Raw genomic sequence first — 25351 nt, 5'->3', positions numbered from 1 at the left:
GCGCATATCATGATTGTGAAAGATTTGAGATATCTGATACTATGTGCTATCTCTTATTTGAAAAGCATGTTTACATTCCAGTTTTATGTGCTTGTACTAGTAAACTTGATTGATAATATCATGCTTTATTCCATATGTTGTTATACCTCTTGTGATTATTAAGTTGTTAGTCGGTCCGACTATTGATCTCTCGCCGCTACTTATTCGAGGTTAAACTTAATATTTATTGAGTATTGTGGTTTTGTACTCATACTACACTTCTATATATTTTGTGCAGGTTTTGAGACTGGTATTTGCGGTACCCATTGAGCTGATTAGGAGTATTTAATTGGAGACTTCGTGGTGAGCTGTTATACTTGATCCGACTCGCAGCACATAGAATCCCCCTTTCCTACTTATTCATTTATGTTTATGTATTTTTTTTCCAAACATATGTTATCATTCAGGTGAAACTTGTTACTCTTAATTATTAGATGCTTGTGATATAGTGACACCGGATTTTGGAGGTTTGTTGGACAGTTGTGGTCGTATTTAGACCTTATCTTTGATTTTACAATTATGATGCTGAATTGGCATTTATTCCGCATTGTTATTTATATCATGAAATAATTAATGGCGTAATAATTAGATTCTACATTTGTTACTATATGTTAGGTTGCCTAACGAGAGTGAAATTTTGAGTCATGACATTCCTTTAAAGGGAATTCCCGAACCACCACTCCTTTTATTTCGCTTAATTCAATCTGTTAGTAGAAGTTTACCTGGTTTACATATATGTAAGTCTTGACCTTTGTTATTTGAACTGTTGTGGCATTTCTCTTACTTAGTAAAGAAGAACTGGTCAGCTTATGTACCTTTCCAACGACATGATTTCTGATTTTCACCGAAGTTAAGATTCAAGTCTCAATAAGCTTTACCTAGATTTACCTAGATTATCTAGCTAAATTTACCCGTGCTGCTATAATATTCGGCTAAATTTACCCCTATCTCTAGCAAACTTTTAAAAATACCTAGTTGAATGTACTCGAATCTTCTCTACCTTTTTACCCCCAAAAAACTGATAATATTGTACTGGACAAAGACATTTGACACCTTTATGTTCTAGTAATACCCATGATGCTTGCCATTTGCAAATTCTAAGATCAAGACTGCAGCCTACTTGTCATTCCAAAAAGTAGACCAACTAAAAATGATCTGCGCCCCTATTTGTTTTTCAAATCAAGAGCTTATTTTGCATGTCCATTAGTACCTTGATTATATTTGGTCACAACTACTTGTAGGGTTGAATCCTAGATTTACCACGCACTCCGGAAGATTGTAAACCAAATATATTGAGAGGCCTAACTGCATTATGTTATCTTAGGAGTGGATAACATGCTGTGTTCTTTTTGGTGCAATGTTTCATTTGGTCAATGGTTAGCTTAAGTTACTCTTAGCTTGTCAACAATATTCTTCTGTTTGTTTTCCAGCAAACGATGGGAAATAGTTTTACCCCAAACTATTTCTAGAGTGCCTTCCCTGCCATATCTTCTCAAATTTTCATCAGAATTCATTTTCCTCCAAACAGTTCCAGGTTGGAAGTTCTTGCCCTCACATTTCTTTGATTTATTCGTCTTGTAAGCAAAATGTTGGCATCATAGTTTCTTCCTTCAGTTACACAACGAAAGCAACACCATTTTAGTATAACATTGTCCAGTTCCACAAGACTTCCTAAAGTTTTTGCAGTTTGCCCAAGTACTTTACAGCAACTTAAAACAGAGTAACATTGCAATCAATTATAGCTATTAGAAGGAAGTAACTAGCGTCATTCCTTTCTAAACAATATCAATTGTTGAACAGCTGCATGAACTACAAACTAGCAGTTAAAAATAAGGAGTATTCCCGTTGCTTCTCTTGTTGCTTTATGTGGTCTGCCACATGTGCAATTACTCCAGCTCCAGCATTGTGAAACCATTCATTCTTTACCTGTTACCAGGAATAGTGATCAAATTAGATACAGATGGACAGGTTGGAACCTTAACATATTTGCCAGGACTTTACATGGATATTGTTATGGGCGAAGAAAGGCCAAAATGCTGAATGAAAGCTAACATCAACTTTCTTCCAACTTAACTGCTGCAAGCCACCTATCATTTCCTCTGTTCGAAAAAGAGTACTGAGATTCAGTGTGCCGCAAAATAAGCAGATGTAAGGGCTTTGAGATTCATTTTCAACTGTCAGAAACAGCTTCTTAGTAATATTACCTTCCATAATTTCATGGTATTCCAATGTGGTCTGTGCGCTGGGTGCATTTTGAGCTGCCTCCTTTGCTTTGGCTGCCTCGGGAGGGAAATGGGGACCTTCAGATGTAACGGCTGAACAATATTCCATATCTACAACATGCTTGTATCCATCCAAAGATCGCCGAGGTGGCTGCAAGTTTAAGAAATCTTTAGACTGGTAGAGAAACACATTCATCCTGTTATAATGAACTCCTAAAGGATTTTATCAGAAAAGTGTCTTCGATCTATTATGTTAGCAAAATTTTAACGGGAGCGGAAACTCGTTATCCGCACCTCGAAAAATTGGCCTTTAACTCTCATAGTCGCCACTCGAAAGCTTAGGCCTTACTTTCAATGTCACCCGATAGCCATGGTGACAACTTTTCCCCTGCGGAATGTCCTTCACAAACTGGAATTGCCAGGTCGACTGGCCAAGTGGGCAGTCGAAATGAGTGAATTTGACATCGAATATAAACCCAAGACTACGATCAAATCACAAGTTTTGGTCGACTTCGTCGCCGATTTCAGTCTCGGACTGCTACCTTTGGCCACCAAGAAAGCGGTCAAGAGTCATGTCCTCGGTTAGCTCAAGCTGCGTCATATCCCGCCTGATCACCTCTCCCCAAGACTTCTTTGGCCTACCTCTACCCTTCCTCGTACCCCCCAAGGCCAACCTCTCACACCTCCTGACTGGGGCATCTGTGCTTCTCCTTTTAACATGCCCGAACCATCTTAGCCTCGCCTCTCGCATCTTTTTCTCCACATTAAAGCAACTAGGGTAATTCTTTAGTTGCTATACCAAGTAGAAACTAGCACCCAAGGGTGTGACCTAGTGGTTAATGAAGTAGGTGAGAATCATGAGGTTTTAGGTCCAAATTCCAGCGGAGGCAAAAAACACTAGGTGATTTCTTCCCATCTATCCAAGTCTTGGTGGATAGAGTTACCTGGTACCTGTTGCTAGTGGGAGGTGACAGGTATCCCGTGGAATTAGTCGAGGTGCGTGCAAGCTGGCTTGGACACCAGGGTTATAAAAAAAAAGACCAAGTAGAAACTAAAAGTACAACAAGGTAAAAGTTCCAGCAAGATTTGACCTCGGGTTAAGGATTTTAGAGCCCAATGTCCTAACCACTAGACGACAAATCTAAAGGTTGACCTACAATACTTGAATCTCTATCCACCACAGAGCTGCGGAAAGCATTAAAGAGGTTAGCATTTAAGTAAAATATGAAAATTACATTATGAGGTCTTGTTTATCATTAAATCATTTTCGCATCAGAAAGCCCACGAGAATAGAATCATACTATAGAATGCTAATACAAAAATTACCACTAAAGTTAACCAACTTAAGCCTCTAAGAGAAACACAGCTTGAACAGAAAGGAAACAAAGTTTGCATGACAGAAAGGAAAGCCCTTGTCTGAGTCATCAAAACCTCAGCACTCTGTGAGTGTTTCATGATTGCAAATAATCAATATGTCTATTTCAAAACATAATGAAAGCTTAAACTTTAGATCTGAACCTTGTTTAATTACTCTTTACCTGAAACAGTAGCTATACTTGACCTCACACCAATTTATCCAGACTAACTACCCGAATTCATAGTGCGATATTGTAGACATCTAATCAGAATGAATGATTATCTCCTTGAAAAATAATAGAGTATTTAATAATTATAAGATCACCTTGAAAAGTTCTGTCTCCCTTCTTATAGAGGATGTACGCCAACCAACCATATCTAGATTATGTCAAGAAATTAGTGCAATTACTGCAAGAGAACCAACCATATCTAGATTATGTCAAGAAATTAGTGCAATTACTGCAAGGGAAGTAAAATTAATAATAGAAACAAAAAAATTACTTTAGCCAAAAGAGAAAAAAGAAAGCTGATATATATATATATATATATATATATATATATATATATATATATATATATATATATATATATAAAGGAAATATGAAGCTTGAGAAACTACAAGGAGATGCAAAGGATACGGTCATAAGAGACATTAGCATAAAGAACACGACATTTGAAAGCACCGAGGGCCGATCTGCAAGAAGGAAAAAACATGTGTAAGAAGCTTAAGGATGGAATAGGAAACTGCTGCTCGGGAATGGTAGAAAGATTTTTTGACTCACATAAATTTACCATCATCACAGTCGGATGCCATTCTAAGTAGAAGAGGTGGTTTGTTGGGCTTGCCCTCTGTGAGGAAGAGCTGACTACCAGTTCGACCAGCAAAAATGGGAGCAACTGGTGCTGCAAGTTTCTCTAATATAGGAACTCCCAGGAGAAATGGAAGCTAAAAAATAAAAGATAATCAACAGTCGGGATGTCAAGAGCCAACATAAATAATCACAACGATTGTTCAAATCTTGCTGGAGCCATTTTCTTACAGTTGGATTATATAAAAACACTTGCTGATGAATAAAACCTACCAATTACTTTCCCGGATTTGTATATCCTGTGACGCAAGGAGGGAAGATAACAGGACCCTAAAACATCACCCATTTGGGGTCTTTGTTGACCTAAAGAATTTATTGCAGATATGATAAGCTATTTAATTTTTTGTCTGTCATATTTCCTTCTTGAATAATACCAATAACTCAATTATATTGGTTACATACCATTTATATATTGCATAATAAGAGTCATCATTTATACTTTTGACATCCCTAAATGGCATCTACTTTCCTGAAACAAGGATAATTTCTAGTTTCTTTGGAGTACTTTTTAAATGTAAACTATTAATTTGTGCTTCTTTTGCCTTCCAATAAGAAATAAAATACATGAGTACTTCTTCGGTTTTTGTATCAAATAATGTAGTTACCAGCATTGATATAGAAATGGGCCTTAATGAAGACGGCAGTTAACTAAGGACAAGAAGATCAACACATCATAGTAGAAAATTATGGAAATGAGTGCCTATCACTTCTAATTCTTTGTACCAGCTGAAAGTGTACTCTAGAGTATTTCAATTTACGGAGAGGCCCTAGACAGAAATAAAATGGGAGTAACAAGTCTCTTTTGAATAATTTTCAAAAAACAATCGTGAAGATAAAGAAAACTTTAGTCTCTAAGGCTTTGGTCAAGTAGTAAGAGCACAAAACTATGTGTGGGTTAGGCACATGTTACGAGTTCGAATACCGTTGTCGACAAAATCATGGTATTTTAAGTGGAGAAGGATAGAGCAGTGGACCATTACCAACCGAGTTTCAAACCGTGCGGCAGCTGGCCCCGAGTTTTCTCAGTAATGAAAAGAAGTATCAAAGAAAACAATCAGCAAATGCTAACATGAGACTTGGATCTTTTTCTCCTAATACAATTGTTGCATTGACATTCTATTGGGTTAACTATCAAATTTGGGAACAAAAACGATTATATTTCTCCTGGGAAAGTACACAAACCTTAATTAACCATCAATATCTTTGTGCCTTATTCTAGAGATCATGAGGTACCCCAGCGAAAGAATATAATACCAAGATACTATTCCAAAAGTCAAAATTTTGCTTTAAAATGGAATACCACAAAATCTGTTGATTTACCTTGTCAAAGACTGAAGTTAGTTTCTTTTATGAGTTGTCAAAAGCTGATGTCAGTTTTCATTCCACAAGCACCAATTATTCATCATCAACGCTCATTTGGCGGAGGAAAGAACACAATAAAAGTAATGACTCACACCAACTTGTTTGGATTAAGGCTTTTAGTTATTGTTGTTACACTTGCATTAGATCCGCCATTTTGGCAGTTTAGCCTGATTAAGGGACTTATAAATCAGTATATTGGTAAGTATATATATGTGAGAATTAGAGAATCTCTAGTTTTGGAGAATCTTGATTTTCCATGGAATGTAAGCAAGGAACAAGTTGGATCCGAATTAAATATAATAGTTTAAGGGGATTCACATAGACGACCTAACTTCTTTTGGCTCAAGGCAGAGCTGATTGATTGAATGAAGCACCAACTACTCCATTTAAACATAGGATTACCCATGAAGAGGATTCCAGTCAAGATAAATAGATCAGGATAAGAACATTTGGTAAGGTGTTCTGGATAGATGTGCTAATAAACTAACCCATGGAAGAAACAATATTTCTCAATGGGGGCAGACTTACTCTCATTAAAAGTGTGCTACATGGTATGCCTACCTACCTACTGTCCATATTCTCAATGCCAGCAGCATTGGAGAAAAAAATGAATTCAATAAAAAATAGGTTTTTATGGGATGAAAATGAAGACGTGAAAAGAATTCATCTGGTCAAACGGCAGGTAGTTCTGAGGGATAAGAAGGGAGTGGAATGGGTGTAAGAAATCCGAAATTAAACAATAAAAGTTTGCTAGTTAAATGGCTTTGGAGGTATTACATGGAACGAAATGAAGTTTTGGAAGGAGCTGAAATGCTATTCATGGTAAAGAGGAAGGATGGAGAAATATTAAAAGGGGAGTCTGGAAGAACATAAGTAAGCTTTAGGGAGAATTTAATCAATTCACCAGATTGGGGGTGGATGATGGAATTAAAAATTAGATTCTGGACAGATTTGTGGGCTGGAGACGAGTACCTGAAGGATAAATTCCCTATTCTATTTAGCTGTTCAGCAAATAAAGAAGGTACACTTGCTGATTTTCGTCCTGGTTGGCAAATTGTTTTCAGAAGGAATTTAAATGACTGGGATATGGAGCTTTTCTGTTGGTTACTTCTGCAGTTGGAATCAGTCTGTATCGATCATGATAGAATGGACTCCTTGCTTTGGTTAGCAAGCAAAAACAAAAAGTTTTCAGTTAAAAACTGCTACAGACTGTTGATTAAGCAATCAGGACAGTGCAAAGCTTCTTGGCCCTGGAAGATGATATGGAAAACAAAAGCTCCTGTCATGGTAGCTTGCTTTGGGCGGATAACAGCTTGCAGGGCATGTTTAACTCAGAATAACTTGCAGAAGAGGGGGTTTTTTTCTATGCAGCAGATGCTATCTATGTCAAGAAAATCAGGAACCAGTTGACATCTTTTTCCCCATTGCAGTTTTGCAAGACAATGTTGAGATTTTTTTCTAACCATTAGAGGTATTGCTTGGGATTGCTACATAATCTGCAGTGAGGTCCTACCTCTCTTTCTCTTCAAACTCTCTCTCTCTCTCTCTTTTTGAACTCTCTAACGACTCTTTCTCCGCCAGTGACCAACCCAGCGCCGGCGACCACCATCCCCAGCAGGTAGGCACCTTCTCTCTCCTCTCTCTCTCTCTCCTCTCTCTCCTCTTCTCTTCCTTCTTTTTCTTTTCTTTTTTTTCTTCTCCCTGAGCTGTTGTTTCACCACCGGTGACCAACCCAGCGACGGCGACAAACATCCCACCCCTTCTCTCTCCTCTCTCCTCTCTCCATCTCTCTCTCCTTCTCCCTCTCCTTGTGTGTGTGTTGTGTGTTTGCATTTGTGTACAGTGAACAGGGCCGGCTGAACCAGGACTATTCCGGCGAGATCCAGCCACGCGTCGGCGCGTGAGCAACCATGCAGTCAGATTTCCGGCAAGATTTTCCCTCTTTGGTGGTCGCCTCCTCAAATCGACCTAACCCACCCAAGTTCCTGCCAGTTCCGGCGAGATACAGTCATTCTGGTCAGTTTTCCGATGAGCTCCATTGTTTCCGTCGACCTCCATCCAAGTGTTCTCTACTGTAATTCCTCCTGCCCAAGGAGTGGCAACATCGTCTTGACGCCTCCGACTACAATCCAGGTTCTATCTTTCTTGATTTGCTTTATTCTGTTTCGCTCATTCGTATTTGCTTTCCTGTCCTTTAATATCGATGCTTGTATTTAGTCCCACTTGCCTTTCTTTAACTCTAGAATCGCCGTTTATTTTTTGTCATTTTTAGTAAACCCCTAATTAGTTTACACCTGTTGTAGTGACTCTGATGAACGATGGTATATTAAGGTCATTCCTCGGTTGAGGCTGGGGGTGAGGGTCAGGGGTGGCAAGTGGGTTAAGGGAGCCTCTAGAAAGAGAGTTGGGTCTTGGAATATAGGGACATTGACGGGAAGTCTATAGAGTTGGTGAAAATTCTCAAGAAAAGGAGGATCCATATAGCTTAAGTCCAGGAAACCAAATGGGTACGGATTAAGACACGGGATGTGGACGGGTTTAAATTGTGGTACTCATGAGGCTCGAGGAATAGGAATGGAGCAGGCATTTTAGTTGATAAGAAACTCAGGGAGCAGGTGGTAGAGGTTAAGAGGGTTAACAACAGGATGATGGGGATTAAGCCAGTCGTTGGAGAGCTTACTTTAAACATAATTAGTGTTTACACGCCTCAAGCGAGATTGGGAGAGGAGGCCAAGAAGCATTTTGGGAGGATTTGGATGAGGTTGTGATCGGTATACCGCTCACTGAGAAGCTATTCATAGGAGGAGATTTTGATGGCCACATCGGGACAACTTTAGGGGGTTATAACGTTGTGCATGGTGGTTTTGGTTTTGGGGATAGAAACGAATGAGGAGTCTCGCTTTTGGATTTTGCGGAAACTTTTGAGTTTGTGACAGCTAATTCGAGTTTCCCGAGGAAGGAGGAGCATTTGGTGACCTTTCATAATATAGTGGCTAAGACTCACATAGATTACTTACTCCTTAGGAAGGGTGATAGAGTTCTTTTGTAAGGACTGCAAGGTTAACCCGAGTGAGAATCTTACAATCTAAGATAAGCTCTTGGCGATGGATTTAGAGATTAAGAGGAAGAAAAAAAAGAGGGCTTAATGCGACAGGCCAAGGATCAAATGGGTTGGCTTGACTACTGTCAGAGCTCAGATGATAGGGGAGAAGTTGGTGGAGATGGGGCTTGGGGGAGTAGTAGGGATGCAAACATGTGGATAGGACAGCTAGTTTCATTCGGGAAGCAACTAGAGAGGTTTGGGTGCCTCGAGGGGTAACGTTGGTAGATATCGAGGGGATTGGTGGTGGTACAGAGAGGTCCAAGGGAAAATGAAAGCCAAGAATAAAAAAAATGAAAATAAAGACCTCTTCTGGTTTCAACAGCCTCTTGTGAGTCTTCTTTTCGATTATAATCGATGGAATCGACCATTTCGTTAGATAAAGAATAATCGATTTGAACAGGCCATAAGAACGGAAATGTCACGATATTTTTTTGACACATGTAAAAGTGATGGAAAACAAAGAATATCTTTTACATACCCGCCAAGTTTATCAACTTTTTGGAAAATGATAAAAAGAAGGATACCCCTATTGTCACTCCAAAAAACACTCCCTAATGAACTGGACAATCAGTGAATTTCTACCAACAAAGAAAAAAGTAATAATTTGAATAAGGAATTTTTAAATCGGATGTGTATGTGAAGTTAGTAGAGGACAAGACGAAGAAGATAAGCGGACGCATAGGAAGAGGTACAAGGCGGCGAAGTTAGCTGTTACGACGGCAAAAACGGATGTGTTTGAATGCTTATATGAAGAACTTGAGGACAAAGGCGAGGGTAAGAAGCAGTACAGGCTAGCTAAGGCGAGAGAAAGAAGGGTCGGAAACCTAGAACAAGCGAAGTGCATCAAAGACGAGGATGGCAAAGGATTGGCGGAAGAGGCACACATTGGACGTAGATGGCAAACATATTTCCATAGACTCTTGAACGAAGAAAGGGACATGAACATCGTGCTGGGTGATCTGGAGCACTCCGAGAGTAGTCAGGGTTGTGGGTATTGTAGGCGTGTAAAGGTTGAGGAGGTTGAGGGGGCTATGCGTAAGATGAGCAGGGAAAGAGCGGCCGAGCCAAATGAGATCCTGGTAGAATTATGGAAGAGCCTAGGGTTTGGAGTGGGCTCACTGGGTTGTTTAATGTCATTTTTAGGATGGCAAAAATGCCCGAGGAATTAAGGTGGAGAACAATGATTCCCTTGTACAAGAACAAGGCTGATATTCAAAATTGCAATAACAATAGGGGTGTCAAGCTACTAAACTACACTATGAAAGTTTGGGAGAGGGTGGTAGAGATAAGGGTGAGGAAGGGTGTGTCTATTTCGGAGAACCAGTTCGGATTCATTGCGAGGCGATCAACTACAGAAGTCATTCATCTTGTTAGGAGATTGATGAAGCAGTACAGGGAGAGGAAGAGGGACTTACATAAGGTGTTCATCGACCTAGAAAAAACATATGACAAAGTCCCAAGGGAGGTTCTGTGGAGATGTTTGGAGGCTAGAGGTATACGGGTAGCATACACTAGGACGATTAAGCACATGTACGATGAAGCCAAGACCTAGTAAGGACAGTGGGAGGAGACTCAGAACACTTCCGAGTCGTGATGGGGTTGTAGTAGGGATCAGCGGTCAGCTCGTTCTTATGTGCCTTGGTGATGGATAAGTTGACGCAACACATTCAAGGGGAGATGTCGTGGTGTATGTTATTTACAGTTGACATAGTACTAATTGACGAGATATGATTAGGAAAGAAGATATTTGGGACAAGGTGGAAGTAACCTCTATGGTGGACAAGATGCGGGAAACGAAGCTGAGATGGTTCAAGCATGTGAAGAGGAGATGCACAAATGCCGTGGTGAAGAGGTGTGGGAGGTTGGCTATGGTGGGTCCAAGGAGAGGTAGAGGTAGGCCGAAGAAGTATTGGGGTGAGGTGATTAGGCAGGACAAAGCACATCTTCAGCTTACCGAGGACATGACCCTTGATAGGAAGGTGTGGAGGTCGAGGATTAGGGTAGTAGGTTTGTAGGTAGTCGAGCATTTTTCTTTTTCATACCTATAATTCTTTTAATAGGAATAGGATGCACTTACCGACCGATGAAAGGAAAGAGTGGGGTCAGCCATCGACAAAGGAATATCGAACTCTACCCATGTGAGGCCTCGTAGCCATGGAGAACTATAGAATCGGAAGGTTATATTAGAACATCGGTGGAAAGGTTTTCATACGTATAATTTTTTTCCATACCCATAGTACTAGTATTATTTTCGTATTCCTTATTCTTACACTTTTATTAGAACCTGTTGTTTCTTTTGCTTCGATTATCTTATTTTTCTGGCTGTTGTTACTGCTTTTCTTTCCATGGCATGGCTTCTCCACTACCGTATCTCTTTTTCAAAATTATTGTGTTTATGCTTTCCTTGAGCCGAGGATATATCGGAAACAGCCTCTCTACCTTTACAAAGTAAAGGTAAGGTATGCGTACACACTAGCTTCCCTAGACCCCACTTGTAGGATTACACTGAGTATGTTGTTGTAGAGGTATTGCTTGGGTGATGCCTCAAAATGTGAAGGGATTAATGGAAAGTTGGCAGCAACAGGTGGTTCCTAAAAAGCAGATATGGAGGACTGTTCCATTGTGCATTTGCTGGACTATATGGCTGGAGCCTGGAGGGGAACAAGGCTTGTTCTGAATGGCAGAGAATTCTTAATTCCTAGAACTAAAAATAGATGCTTACAAAACTTGTATTTCTGGTGTAAAAGTAGCCTTCTAGTAAGTCTAAATCAATATATGGATTTTATAGATCTCTTAGGAAGGAGAATGTAATAGCTGCATGTTCTGTACTTTGCTTTTGTGCTTTCTTTTGACCATCTTGGTACGATTCAATAAAACCTTTACCTTATAAAAAAAATGAATCAGGATAAGAACAAAGCCAGTATATGATTAAATGTGTAAAGACAACTGAAAATCATATATTGATGATTTGATGAAATTCGAAAACAGGAACTCTTTTAACACTCAATTTTCCAATAAACTTTATTATATGCCCCACAAAAAATTTCCGAAGAAGGATTTACCACGGTAAAAAGTCGAGTAACTTCTCAAGGATATATTACCACAAATACCATCCAAAGAAATCACATTTACCAAAAACCTTGTAATAAGAAAGAACCACAATTAGCATCATAGACATTCAACAGATGGCAACATGAGAACTAACCTGCTTTTTCCCTCTCACACCAAGATGTGGCGTTGCCAAGGTGATAAAATTGATTGGTTCCAGCCCAGCAATTAAGCCTTTATTTGAGAAGCATGTCATTTTGAAGTTTGCGTTAGTTGAAGCGATCACATCATCAGAAGGGTCACTATGCTTGGTTGATGTATAAAGAACACCAGCAGCATATCTTGCAATCAATCCACCTAGAGAATGAGCTAGAAAGGAAATCTTCTTTAGGCTATCTCGCTTCTTTACAACCAGCATGACCTGTTCATAATTAGTTGTGACATATATAAAAGGCAAATCATTCAGCAATCACAAGGTAAAATCCGACAACTTTAAAATAGGCATCTAACTTCTGAGAAGCATGGAATGGAAAAATTTATGATTTCAAATCAGAGAAGTGTACTTGGAAACAATTTGACCATTCAGTTTTTTTTTAAAAGAAAATTATGATAAGGAATGCAGATTGAACACTTCCATCAAGAAAATCAAGAAAGAACTTTTTATTTAAAAATGAAGGTGATAATCCAATTCGCATAACTAGTGGTGCATTAATAAAAGTTCACTGCTAATTCGAAGAAGTAGGCAGAGAGAAGGTCTTTTTACTAGTATTCAAAGAACCATTTGAGATCAGACGAAAGGAGAAAAAATATTCAGATAACTTGGAAAATTCGATAGTACAATATATCATCTGGGTCTGTTTCTTTCAGTTCTTATAAATATGTGAATAGGGTCATATCCGCCACCACAGAACTGCTAGAAAAGTCTCCGCATTATGCCATATTTGTATCCCGCTTAGGAGGCCGAGCTTCCTGGATAGCAGCTACCAGGTCAGATTACATCCATTTTCAGTTATCTATTATGATGGATAAAATATACCTCTAGAAACTCCGTCTATGTGCAAGCACAATTGGTTCCAAGCTTGAATGAAGGAGGAGGGAGAGAGTAGGTTGATGGCCAATGAAAAAGTAGTCTAAATAATAGTAAACATCTGAATACTCAAGAATGCTAGAATAGAGCAAAAATGAGTACAAACGATTCATATAGCGAGCCCAACAAGGTTGGGACTAAGGGAAGTTGATTGCTTGATTGATTGAGTATACCCCTATATTTGCTTATTTGCACCAGACTTAGACCCAACTTACACCATGACACTGTGTAGTACTAATATCACAAGCACAACTAAGTCCATGCACCACCTCTTTTACTCACTTCATCTGCTAGTCTTTTCCCAGCTCCATCAATCCCGGAGAAGGTTTTAGTGAAAGTGTTACATGAACTTGCTGCAAAGAAAAGAAGGAAGAAAAAGGGTCAACTGGCAATCCCAACTGGTTAACTTTTGGTTCATCATTTAACATATGTTCAAGTTCTAAGATCAGGCTTCAAATTCATAATTATTTCATGAAGAAGAAACCACATTCAACTGAAACTATAGTTTAGTCACCGTTACCAATTCCAACGGTTCATTTCATAAGAATTCATGTCCCATTAGAACTAAATTGGTCGCTCTTAATTGTCTTCTTCTCCCTCTTCCATACTCTCTCCTCTTCTTTTCTCCAATTAAAAAGGAGAAGGAGAAGCTATTTTTTATAATGGTAGTGTCACACCTAGCTTGCGACCTTGCGTGCACCTTAACTATTCCATATGATACCTGCTACCTCCCACTAACAGAGGTACTATATAACTCGGCCCACCAATTAGGTAGATGGAGAAAAATCACCTAAAGTTTCTTGACTCTTGTTAGAATATAGTTATGTAAATAGGAAAAATAATCCTAATCCCATATGTATTAGGAGTAGGACATGTTATGTATATATATATAGGGCTCATTGTATCGTGTTTAACATATGTGAATAATATCAATCATATTTTCTCCCGTGTATTCTCACATGGTATCAGAGCAGCAGTGAGAAAATATCCGGGAAAGTCGCCGTGCTTCAATTCCGGCAACCTTTTTAGGGCTGTTTTTCGTCAAACCAATTTACATCGTTGTTGTGCAAAAAACCAACACCACCACAAGGTCCCCCAACCCCCTGTGACCAAACCCCAACAAACACCTCCGCCGGCAGCCGTCTCACGTGCCTCCACGCGCCGATCAGAAGGTTTTTTTTTTCGGCGAGATCTACTCTACGCGCCGGCGCGTGGAGCATTTTCTGGGCAGTTTTTGACTTCGTTCCTTCAGAGCAGTTGGATCGCCCTCAAATTCCGACCCTATCCATATTTTTATTTTTTAATTCTGACCACTTTGAGTTTTTCCGGCGACTACACTGATTTTTTCCGGTAGCTACAGTAATTTTCCGGCAAAAACAGTGATTCCTTCATCTGTTTCAGCGAGTTGTCAGTTGATTATTTCTGTTATTTGGTGATAATCCAACGATGTCTTTGGGAGTCGATGCTTTCGGGTCTAAAAAACTCGGGTTCTGGCAGTTCCGGTGTTATGATTACCTAAGAACCTTTAATGGGAGGTTCAAACTACTTAGCTTGGGCTTCGCCTGTCGAGTTGTGGTGTAAAGGTCAAGGAGTTCAAGATCATTTAACAAAAAAGGATAGCGAAGGTGATGAAAAGGCCAAAACACTGTGGGAGAAGGTCGATGCTCAGTTATGTAGTATCCTGTGGCGATTTATTGATTCCAAGTTGATGCCCTTGTTCCGTCCATTTCAGACATGTTATTTAGTTTGGCAAAAGGCTCGTAATTTATACACTAATGACATCTCGTTTGTATGATGTAATATCGCGAATGACAAGCTTGAAGAAACAGGAATTGGATATGTCTACTTACTTGGGACAAGTACAGGCAGTCATGGAAGAACTTGAGACATTGATGCCAGTTTCTGCTAGTATTGAAAAGCAACAAAAGCAACGACAGAAGATGTTTCTAGTTCTTACACTCACTGGACTCCCTAATGACCTTGATTCAGTATGTGACCAGATTTTGGCTAGTCCGACTGTCCCCACAGTTGATGAATTATTCTCTCGATTACTTCGCCTTGCTGCAGCACCAAGTCACCCAGTGAGCTCATCACAGACACTTGACTCATCTGTCCTCGTATCCCAGTCAGTGGACAATCGGGCATCTCATACTATGGAGAATAGACGAGGAGGAGGTCGTTTTGGAAGATCTAGACCCAAGTGCTCTTATTGTCATAAAATTGGACACACCCGTGACGTGTGATATTCTTTACATGGTCGCCCAACCAAAAATGCTTATGTTGCTCAGACTGAGACTACAAGTAACCAGGGATTTTCTTTATCTGAAGGAGAGTATAATGAGTTCCTTCAGTATCGAGCAAGCAAGCAGACATCTCCACAAGTAGCCTCTGTTGCTCAGACTGATACTTCTGTTGTTGGTAATTCTTTTGCTTGTATTTCCCAGTCTAGTACGCTTGGACAATGGGTTGTGGACTCCGCCGCTTCCGATTATATCTCTGGTAATAAATCACTTTTGTCAAATATTGCGTATTCACAGTCTCTTCCCCCTGTTACTTTAGCCAATGGGTCTCAAACCAAAGCAAAAGGAGTTGGACAAACGAATCCCCTACCCTCTGTCATTCTAGATTTCGTTCTCTATGTCTCTGGCTGTCCTTTTAATCTTGCATCTATTAGTCGTTTGACTCGTGCCCTCCATTGTGGTATATATTTTATTGATGATTCCTTTATTATGCAGGATCGCAATACAGGGCAGACGATTGGAACAGGACTTGAATCAGAAAGCCTTTACTACCTTAAGTCACTCAATTCCTCCAAGGCATGTCTAGTTACAGATCCTCCGGACCTAATTCACAGACGTTTAGGACATCCAAGCTTATCCAAGCTTCAGAAAATGGTGCCTAGTTTGTCTGGTTTATCTACATTAGAGTGTGAGTCATGTCAGCTCGGGAAACATACCCGAGCCTCCTTTCCTCGTAGTATTGAGAGTCATGCAGAGTCTGTTTTTTCTTTAGTTCATTCTGATATATGGGGTCCTAGTAGAGTCAGTTCAACCTTGGGATTTCGTTATTTTGTTAGTTTCATTGATGATCATTCAAGATGTACTTGGATTTTCTTAATGAAAGATAGTTCTGAGTTGTTTTCTATATTCCAGAATTTTTGTGCTGATTAAAAATCAATTTGGTGTTTCTATTCGCACTTTTCGCAGTGATAATGCCTTAGAATATTTATCCTCTCAATTTCAGCAGTTTATGACTACTCAAGGAATTATTCATCAGACCTCTTGTCCTTATACCCCTCGGCAAAATGGGGTTGCAGAGAGAAAGAATAGGCACATCATTGAGACTGCTCGCACACTTCTCATTGAATCTCATGTTCCATTGCGTTTTTGGGGCGATGCAGTTCTCACAGCTTGTTATTTAGTTAATCGGATGCCTTCCTCTCCCATCCAGAATCAGCTACCGTATGCAGTATTGTTTCTCCAATCACCCTTATACTCTGTTCCCCCTCGTGTTTTTGGGAGCACTTGTTTCGTTCATAACTTAACCCCTGGGAAAGATAAGTTAGCTCCTCGTGCTCTCAAGTGTGTCTTCCTTGGTTATTCTCGTGTTCAGAAGGGATATCTTGTTACTCACTTGATCTTCATAGGTACTTTATGTCCTCTGACGCCACATTTTTTGAGTCTAAACCTTTCTTTACCTCTTCTGACCATTTTGACCACCTTGATATATCTGAGGTCTTACCTATACCGACCTTTAAGGAGTCTACTATAGCTCCTCCTTCACCTTCCGCCACAGAAATCTTACCCGAGTCTACTATAGCTCCTCATTCACCTTCCGCTACAGAAGTTTTACCCATTCCAATCATTGAGGAGTCTAGTGTGGCCCCTCCTAGACTCCCTGCCATAGGAACACCACTCTTGACACATCATCGTCGTCCGCACCCAGCATCAGGCCCAGCTGATTCACGTTATGCACCTGACCCTGCTCCTACTGTGGACTTGTCTCTTCCTAGTACACCGATTGCACTTCGGAAAGGTATATGGACCACTCTTAATCCTAATCTCCATTATGTCGGTTTGAGTTATCATCGTTTGTCATCACCATATTATGTTTTTCTATCTTTTTTGTCCTCTGTTTCCATCCCTAAGTCTACAGGTGAAGCATTGTCTCATCCGGGATGGCGACAGGCTATGATTGACGAGATGTCTGCTTTACATATGAGTGGTACTTGGGAGCTCGTCCCTCTTCCTTCAGGTAAATCTACTGTTGGTTGCCGTTGGGTGTATGCAGTCAAGGTTGGTCCGGATGGTAAGGTTGTTCGTCTTAAGGCTCGTCTTGTTGCCAAGGGATATACTCAGATATTTGGGCTCGATTACAGTGATGCCTTCTCTCCCGTGGCTAAGATAGCATCAGTCCGCCTTTTTTCTATCCATGGCTATTGTTCGCCATTGGCCCCTCTACCAGCTAGACATTAAGAATGTTTTTTTACACGGTGACCTTGAGGATGAAGTTTATATGGAGCAACCACCTAGGTTTGTTGCTCAGGGGGAGTCTCGTGGCCTTGCATGTCGCTTGCGCCGGTCACTTTATGGTCTAAAGCAATCTCCTCGAGCCTGGTTTGCTAAGTTCAGCACAGTTATCCAGGAATTTGGCATGATTCGGAGTGAAGCTGATCACTATGTATTCTATCGGCATTCTACTTCGAGTCTCTGTATTTATCTGGTGGTCTATGTTGACGACATTGTTATTACCGGCAATGACCAGGATGGTATTACTAAATTGAAGCAACATCTCTTTCAACACTTTCAGATTAAGGATCTGGGTAAACTAAAGTATTTTCTGGGTATTGAGGTCGCTCAGTCTAGCTCAGGTATTGTGATCTTACAACGAAAGTATGCCTTAGATATTCTTGAGGAGACAGGAATGACAGGTTGTAGACCTGTTGACACTCCGATGGATCCGAATTCTAAACTTCTGCCAGGACAGGGGGAGCCTCTTAGCGATCCTGCAAGATATAGACGGTTGGTTGGTAAATTAAATTACCTTACAGTGACAAGACCTGACATTTCCTTTTCTGTGAGTGTTGTGAGTCAGTTTATGGATTCTCCGTGTGATAGTCATTGGGATGTAGTTGTTCGCATTCTTCGGTATATAAAATCAGCTCCAGGCAAAGGTTTATTGTTTGAGGATCGAGGCCATGAGCAGATCGTTGGATACTCCGATGCTGATTGGGCAGGATCACCTTCTGATAGACGTTCTACGTCTGGATATTGTGTCTTAGTAGGAGGAAATTTGGTGTCCTGGAAGAGCAAGAAACAGAATGTGGTTGCTCGGTCTAGTGCAAAAGCAGAATATCGAGCGATGGCTATGGCGACATGTGAGCTAATTTGGATCAAACAGTTGCTCAAGGAGTTGAAATTTGGTGAGATTAGTCAGATGGGACTTGTGTGTGATAATCAAGCTGCTCCTCATATTGCGTCAAATCCAGTGTTCCATGAGAGAACTGAACACATTGAGATTGACTGTCACTTTGTCAGATAAAAGATACTCTCGGGAGATATTGCTACAAAGTTTGTGAAGTCGAATGATCAGCTTGCAGATATTTTCACCAAGTCCCTCACTGGTCCTCGTATTAACTACATATGTAACAAGCTCGGTACATATGATTTATATGCACCAGCTTGAGGGGGAGTGTTAGAATATAGTTATGTAAATAGGAAAAATAGTCCTAATCCCATATGTATTAGGAGTAGGACATGTTATGTATATATATATAGGGGTCATTGTATCATGTTTAACATATGTGAATAATATCAATCATATTTTCTCCCGTATATTCTCACAACTCTACTGGGACATGAACACTATTCCCCCAAAAGTATAACTGAAATTTTCCCACTGATCTGGTTCTACATTAGGGTAGGTTGTCTACATCACACCCCTTGGGGCACGGTTCTTGCCCGGACACTACGTTTATGAGGGATACTTTGTGCACCGGGCTGCCCTTTATATGGTTCTGCGTTGGAGAAAAATATCCATATCCTGTTTAACAGGTAACTCCTACAATGCAATTCAATCTTCCTCGACCACAAGGACAAGAAGAATAGAGGAAAGAAGACGATGCAGAAATTACTTATCCTTCCTTGCTGAATGAGCTAAAGTTTCTTTTCAAAAGGGATGCAAAGATGTAAAGAATTGGATTCTATGCATAGGATATATAGCTAATCTCGTTTATCGTTCCTTAGTAAAATAATAGTTAGAGAGAAGCATAAAGCTTACTTTGTTGTTAATTGTCGCAATGACTTCATCTTGTATTCAGACGGGAAAACGAGGGCGATGGAAAAGCGCCTATGTTTAATAGACAATAACTTACTAAGCTGTCAGAGTGTGATTCTCTATACCAGAATATAAGTACAGTGTTCGGACCCAGAACTTTCTTCCTGACAAATCAAATAATCATTTCATTTAAAATGCATTAAGATGGTTCCAAATGTTGAAATGTTAAGCATCGAGCTTCCAAAATGTATTGGAGTTAAATATTCTGGTTTACACAGCTTGTAAATTTTGGCAGCTTGTATTCATAATATTCTCATGTGATGGAAGCAAGAGCTTTTTGGCACTTCGGTATCTCAGAGTAGAGTGCAATTGAAGCAAGAAAATCAAAACTATTAAGCAAAAGCAAGAAAGTATGACATTAGACAATTTGGACAGAAAGCTATACCATAGATCACAAAGTTTCTTCCCAACTGCTTTTTAAGCTCTGCTTGTGCATACGTCCAATCACTTGGGCTGCATCCCATGCAAACAACATGACAAGCTAGTTGAGTGCCAGATGCTACTATAAGATCTATGCACGAGATCAGCAATTAGCATAGTACCCATTAAAATATCAGCTACAATATCATCGACAACCTGATGAATTGAGGTAATTGTACATCCACCTTTAGAAGCTTGACTCATGAATACTACAAAAGCATTTTCACCCAAAATAGATAAAGGTGATGCATGTCACCCATGGAGAAGCAAGGAGAGAAGGCTCAGATAGAACTTCATGCTCCTTCGGAATTCGGGAATTCGGGAAAAAGTAAAACATGTTGTATAATGAAAAAAAGACAACTTGAAACCAAACCTAGTAATTAGTATACCAACAGCAAAAAACACAATAATCAAGTACAGTCAAACCTCTCTATAACGGTGTCGTTGTCCGAAAAGTTTTTGGTTGCAATAACGAAATGTTGTAATAGAGAATATATAATATAACATCACGTAAAAAATCGGTTCCAAAGAAAACTTGACCGTCATAGCGAAATGTTTTTATAGAGGATAGTTGTTATAGAGAGGTCTGACTGTACTCATTTGTTATCCGATTGCAAAGATATTTCTCCCTGCTGATACTTTCTCTTCAGCAATATAGAATGACAAAGATTGGGCCTGACCAAAGTAAAAAATATTGCTATCAAACAAACCAATTAAGAGATATGTATGAGAGATAAGAACCATTAATAACTGTTACTGCATTCAAGACTTCACACCTTCTATCAGTTATGTAGAAGATACATGCATTATTACCTCTTGAAACTTATTCTTAGGTTCTACCACATGCACCCTATAAATGCTAATGCTTTCTGTTTGCAGAAGGATAACATCAATTAAGCCCGAACGTATGCTTGGATGAACATGGAAACAGGTGACACACTAGTTTGTTTAACTTTTATCCTACGCATTTGCCATCTCAAATTGTTGATATCAACAGTGACTCATTCATTATTCACTTTCTATTTTTCTCTTTTGATCCTTCTTTTAAGTACTCTTTTATACTTCAATTAGAAAGTAGATATAGGTATGCTACCCTCATTGGGTGAGCAAAGAATTTGCCTACCTTGCCAAGATGCCATGAACAAGAACAAGAAGATGCTCAGGCTTATCCTCCATGTCCAACAACCAACTTGGTGACAAAACACTTCTTTCAGTTGAACTCATCACCTGGGCTCTAAGGCTTCGATTTCTCCAAAAACTATTTATGCCTGCTGAAAGGGCGGGTAACTTTCTCAAAACTGTAGAAAAACAATTTGCAAAAAAAAAGAGAAGAAAGAGAGAATGCAATACTATCCAAAACATCTGTAGCATAAACAAAGATGTGGAGGTTGCAAAAGAGCATATTGCCATCATATCTGAATTATGATATAGAAAGTTAATATTCCAAATTCATAAAATAAGCAGGGGCAAACTGTTGCAACTTGACGCTCATTATTTTCCAAAGGACACCACAAACACATAAGACTTCAAACGTTGACATCACCCTTTATATCAAGCAACCTACCCAAAGTAGAGGAGGAAGCTAGCTGTAGGTACATATCGCTGACACCTGAAAGCACATAACGAGCAATATAGAACTGCCTAAAGCAGATTTCAGTATATCAGTAAGTCCCTGAAGCAGCTTCAACTCTTATCATTTAGCAGATATCCACACAACCTGCATAGGAGGATGAGCTGGAAGCAAGCTACAGCACCGACAAGTGGAAGGACACCACAAGCAACATGGCATTGACTAAAGTAGAGTACCAGAGTTCATTTCCATTTATTTAGAACGTAGCATTATCATTACATGCTAGAACCAAATGATCGAGTTCCCAGAGCAATTTCAATCCTCACATATCAGCGGACATGCTCATAAATTATTTCTTGACAAACTACACACTAACATAGGGGGAGTGAATTATAAAAGCACTATCTATGCGTCACAATGAACCAGAAATATCCTGAATTAGTTGCTGTGGCATTTGATGGCTCTAAGTGCTACACGTCAAGGTTTGCCTACAGATTAAAGAAGTTAATTGTCTTATGGATTGTAATAGACGCACGAAGGCATTATTTACAGCCTACTGATTTTACAGCAAAGACCAATCATTTTAGTTTGAGAAACTTCAATGGCAATAAGATCACCACTAAACCATAGTAGAAGGGTTTCACTAAACTATGGATTCGAGCTATGAAATACATTACAAGGGAGGAGTGGACTATTCATCTACTGATGCTCTATCTCACAGGCATGCAGAACTTAATTAATGCAGCAACATATCTCAATTACAACCTACTTGGACACAGGAGGTTCTAGCTAGATATGAAGGTGATGTGGACACGACTAATAGCTTGTTTGGCCAAACTGCAAAAATAAGCTTATTTTGAGAAATGCTTTTTCTCAAAAGTGCTTTTCTCAAAAGTACTTTTGGTTAGAAGCAGTTTGTGTTTGGCTAATTAATTTGTAAAACACTTCTGAGCAGCAATTAGTGTTTAGCCAAGCTTTTAAAAACTGCTTCTTAGTGTATTTTTCTCAAAAGTGTTTTTCAAAAAAGTGCTTTTGGAGAGAAGCTACTTTTTTCTGATTCTCCAAAACTATTCCGGTTTCTCCTCAAAAGCACTTTTTTTTCTTCCAAAAGTTTGGCCAAACACTTCAACTTTGGAAAAATAGCACTTTTTTGGAAAAAAAAGTGCTTCTAGGATCGGAGAAGCTTGACCAAACAGGCTAAGTCATAGTTGCAGTCAATAATATTAACCCGCATGCAATCCTTGACTTTGCAGAAATGAATGTTAAAACGTAGATTGGCAGCACTTGTAAGCTTGGAGGACAGCTACTTAGTGCTACACACCCCTCATCTCTTAGGGTTGGGGTCATTCAAGGATCCTTGCTAGTCAACATATGATGACAGGTGTGTTCTACTGGCCTTCAATGTTGACTGATATTAAGAAGTAGATACAAGATTGTTGATATGTTCCTTAAATTTCACTTGTATCCCTAGCTTATGCTTCATAAGGTTTGGACGAACATTGCCACGAAGGGCTCCTGAATCTGCGAGTATGGATACTTTTTTGTGGTAGTGAATAGATATAGTAACTACGTTCATTTCCTCCCATTGTCAGGTCCTTCCACTGCTCAGCAAGTGAGCAGGCCATTTTTAGAAAATATCTACAAGTTACATGGTTCCCCCAGATAGTATCGTGACTGACCAAGACAAGATATTTCTTAGCATATTTTGGAAAGGGTTGTTTTAAGGCACCACAGACCGAAATTCTCTTTAGTTCAACCTATCATCCACGAACCAGTAGACAAACAGGGAGACTGTACAAATGGTTAGTGGTGCAAATGGTTGTCCTAGGCTGACTATGGTATAACACCAGCTTCGTCCAACCCTGCAAATGACCCCATTTAGGGTGCTCTATGGAATTGACCCACCCAAGTTTACTTTTAGAGTTTTTCTTACAGAATAAGGTTATAATGATATACCAGCTACTCCAAGCAAAGGTAGTTGATATTGAAGGTCCCAAAAGACAACCTAAAGAATAAGGCATAGAGTCAAATGAAGAACTACACAGCTACTCCAAGCAAAGGTAGTTGCAGCCAAGGGTACCGCCTAGCGATCAATGAAGCTAGGATGAAGACCATGAGAGACCAAGGTCTGAATTCCAGCAGAGGCAAAATGGTTGAGTGATTTCTTCTCATCTACCTAAATCGTGGCCCCTGATGGAATAGTTGAGGTGTACGAAAGCTTCTTGGCAATAATAAGACAAATTAAAACAGATATGTATTTCTGGTTTATCGCTTTCAACTTATAGATGACGAGTTGAATGTTTCAGCCTCAACAGAATATCTGCACATATCTGCTCAAGGCACAGAATTCAAAACAAAGATCTCATTTGTATTTAGTATTACAGTGTTAATCCATATATCGGTTGCTTCAGCCTTCAAGCACTAACCAATTTACTAATAGAATGAATTTTAAAGGAATCATTACTGCATCCAATTAATGATCAAACTAAAATGCATAAGCGTGGCCAAACAAACACCTCATGTTAGCATTCATTTGAGCAAGCACAAATTTCAATTAGAATTTGATATAAGCTGTAAAAGGAGGGAAAATAATTTACCAGAAACGATGACAAAGTTCTTCCAATTAAAGGACGCCGATGAAGAACAACAGTACGGGTAAGAGAAGGAATATGGATTGGAACATAAGAAGGAATTGTTATTGGAATGAGAATGGTGCTTAAATCGAGGCAAATAATGATCATGAAATATTGGTGCCAATGACGCCATAAATAGGAGTTAGTGATTTGCCCGTCAAACTCGCTGGCACCCTAAGCTTGTTGCTTGTTATGTCAGCATCTCTCCCATTCTTTTCTTACTATATATTATCCATTTATATCCTCCATGCCCACGCCCACGCCCACGCCTATGGATATTTTAAAGAATAGATATTGAGGCATCCGCCATTTTTAGGAGATTTCTACTCCTCCTTTATCTTGGGGCAACGAACTGAAAGGCTGCTTGAGATGTGCATATAAATAAGCTAAAGATTTGACTTATCTACACTTGATTTTTATCTTTAAATGTAATTTAATATGTTCTAATAAATTTCATGTTTTATTAAGACAGACATTCAAGGTGCGTTTGTAGGGGAAGAAGCTTGTTCCGTGTCTATTGCCTCGTTAAAACTTGAAATAAAATAAAACCCACTGAAAAAAAAAAAGAGTACACGTATCTAACAATACGACTTTTTGGTTGCATCGTTAAAAACCTTGCAAGGAAAATCCAGTGGGACAAAACCTTTTAAGGGAAAAAGGATACAACTCGTATTAACTCCCTCTGATGAGAACATCAATTCACATCCTTAAGCGTTCGCATCCCAATCTTGTGCACTAGCTTCTTGAAGGTTGATGTTGGCAGAGATTTGGTGAATAAATCAGTCATATTAACTCCAATGAATATGTTGCACCTTGAAAATCATTATTATCACATTATCATGGTTATAGTTATAGCAACTACAAATATGCACAAATTGCACCTCGGAATGGGGATTTGACGGTCTCAATAGGTTCTATGATGATTTTGAACTTGGGCGTATGTTCGGATCGGGTTTTGGATGATCCGGGAGCGTTTTGGCGCTTAATATTGATAGTTGGCACCTTGAAGGTTTTTAAGTTTTTTAAATTTGGTTTGGAGTAGGTTTTGGTATTATTGAGTTCCGTTTGGGATTCCGGGACTTGAAATAGTTCCGTATGGTGATTTAAGACTTGCACGCAAAATTTGGTGTCATTACAAGTAGTTTAAGTACGAATCAGCACATTAGGAGTAAGTTGGAAGAATTGGAAGTTCATAAGTTGATCCTATTGGTTTTTGGTTGCAATTCTTAGTTTTGATATTATTTTTCGTGTTTTGAGGGTGCGAGCGAGTCCGTTTTATGATTTCAAACTTGTTGGTATATTTAGA

The 25351-nt window shown here is 39.4% G+C and overlaps 1 protein-coding gene across 2 annotated transcripts; it reads right to left on the bottom strand.

Annotated features, from left to right (window-relative positions):
- Window positions 1-1653: 1653 nt before the first annotated feature.
- On the bottom strand, window positions 1654-24462 carry LOC107827200 (uncharacterized). Of its 2 annotated transcripts, none has more exons than XM_075249321.1 (11): window positions 24010-24462; window positions 20966-21113; window positions 19808-19875; window positions 13369-13439; window positions 12157-12420; window positions 4400-4563; window positions 4256-4311; window positions 3943-3995; window positions 2244-2412; window positions 2041-2138; window positions 1654-1965 (listed from the first exon to the last, which is right to left on the bottom strand). In XM_075249321.1, exons 1-11 carry the CDS (start codon window positions 24176-24178, stop codon window positions 1849-1851), a joined length of 1377 nt encoding a protein of 458 aa, XP_075105422.1. In that variant the 5' UTR covers window positions 24179-24462; the 3' UTR covers window positions 1654-1848. The 2 variants fall into 2 exon arrangements, with proteins under 2 accessions (XP_075105422.1, XP_075105423.1); XM_075249322.1 differs by having other exon boundaries at window positions 20966-21110; window positions 24010-24394.
- Window positions 24463-25351: the final 889 nt, after the last annotated feature.

Source organism: Nicotiana tabacum, chromosome 3 (genome assembly GCF_000715075.1).
Source record: "Nicotiana tabacum cultivar K326 chromosome 3, ASM71507v2, whole genome shotgun sequence".
In the NCBI taxonomy this organism is placed as follows: domain Eukaryota; kingdom Viridiplantae; phylum Streptophyta; class Magnoliopsida; order Solanales; family Solanaceae; genus Nicotiana; species Nicotiana tabacum.
Note: the sequence above shows the minus strand (reverse complement) of the source record. Positions and strands in the feature narration are given on the sequence as shown.

Excerpts from the sequence above, each read along its gene's own strand:
- LOC107827200 (XM_075249321.1), bottom strand. The coding sequence starts at position 24,178 with ATGGCGTCATTGGCACCAATATTTCATGATCATTATTTGCCTCGATTT. Across the intron at positions 13,440-19,807 it reads AAGAAACTTTGTGATCTATG|CAAGTTCATGTAACACTTTC; the intron begins GTATAGCTTTCT and ends TTTTCTTTGCAG. Across the intron at positions 2,413-3,942 it reads GGGAGACAGAACTTTTCAAG|CCACCTCGGCGATCTTTGGA; the intron begins GTGATCTTATAA and ends TTAAACTTGCAG.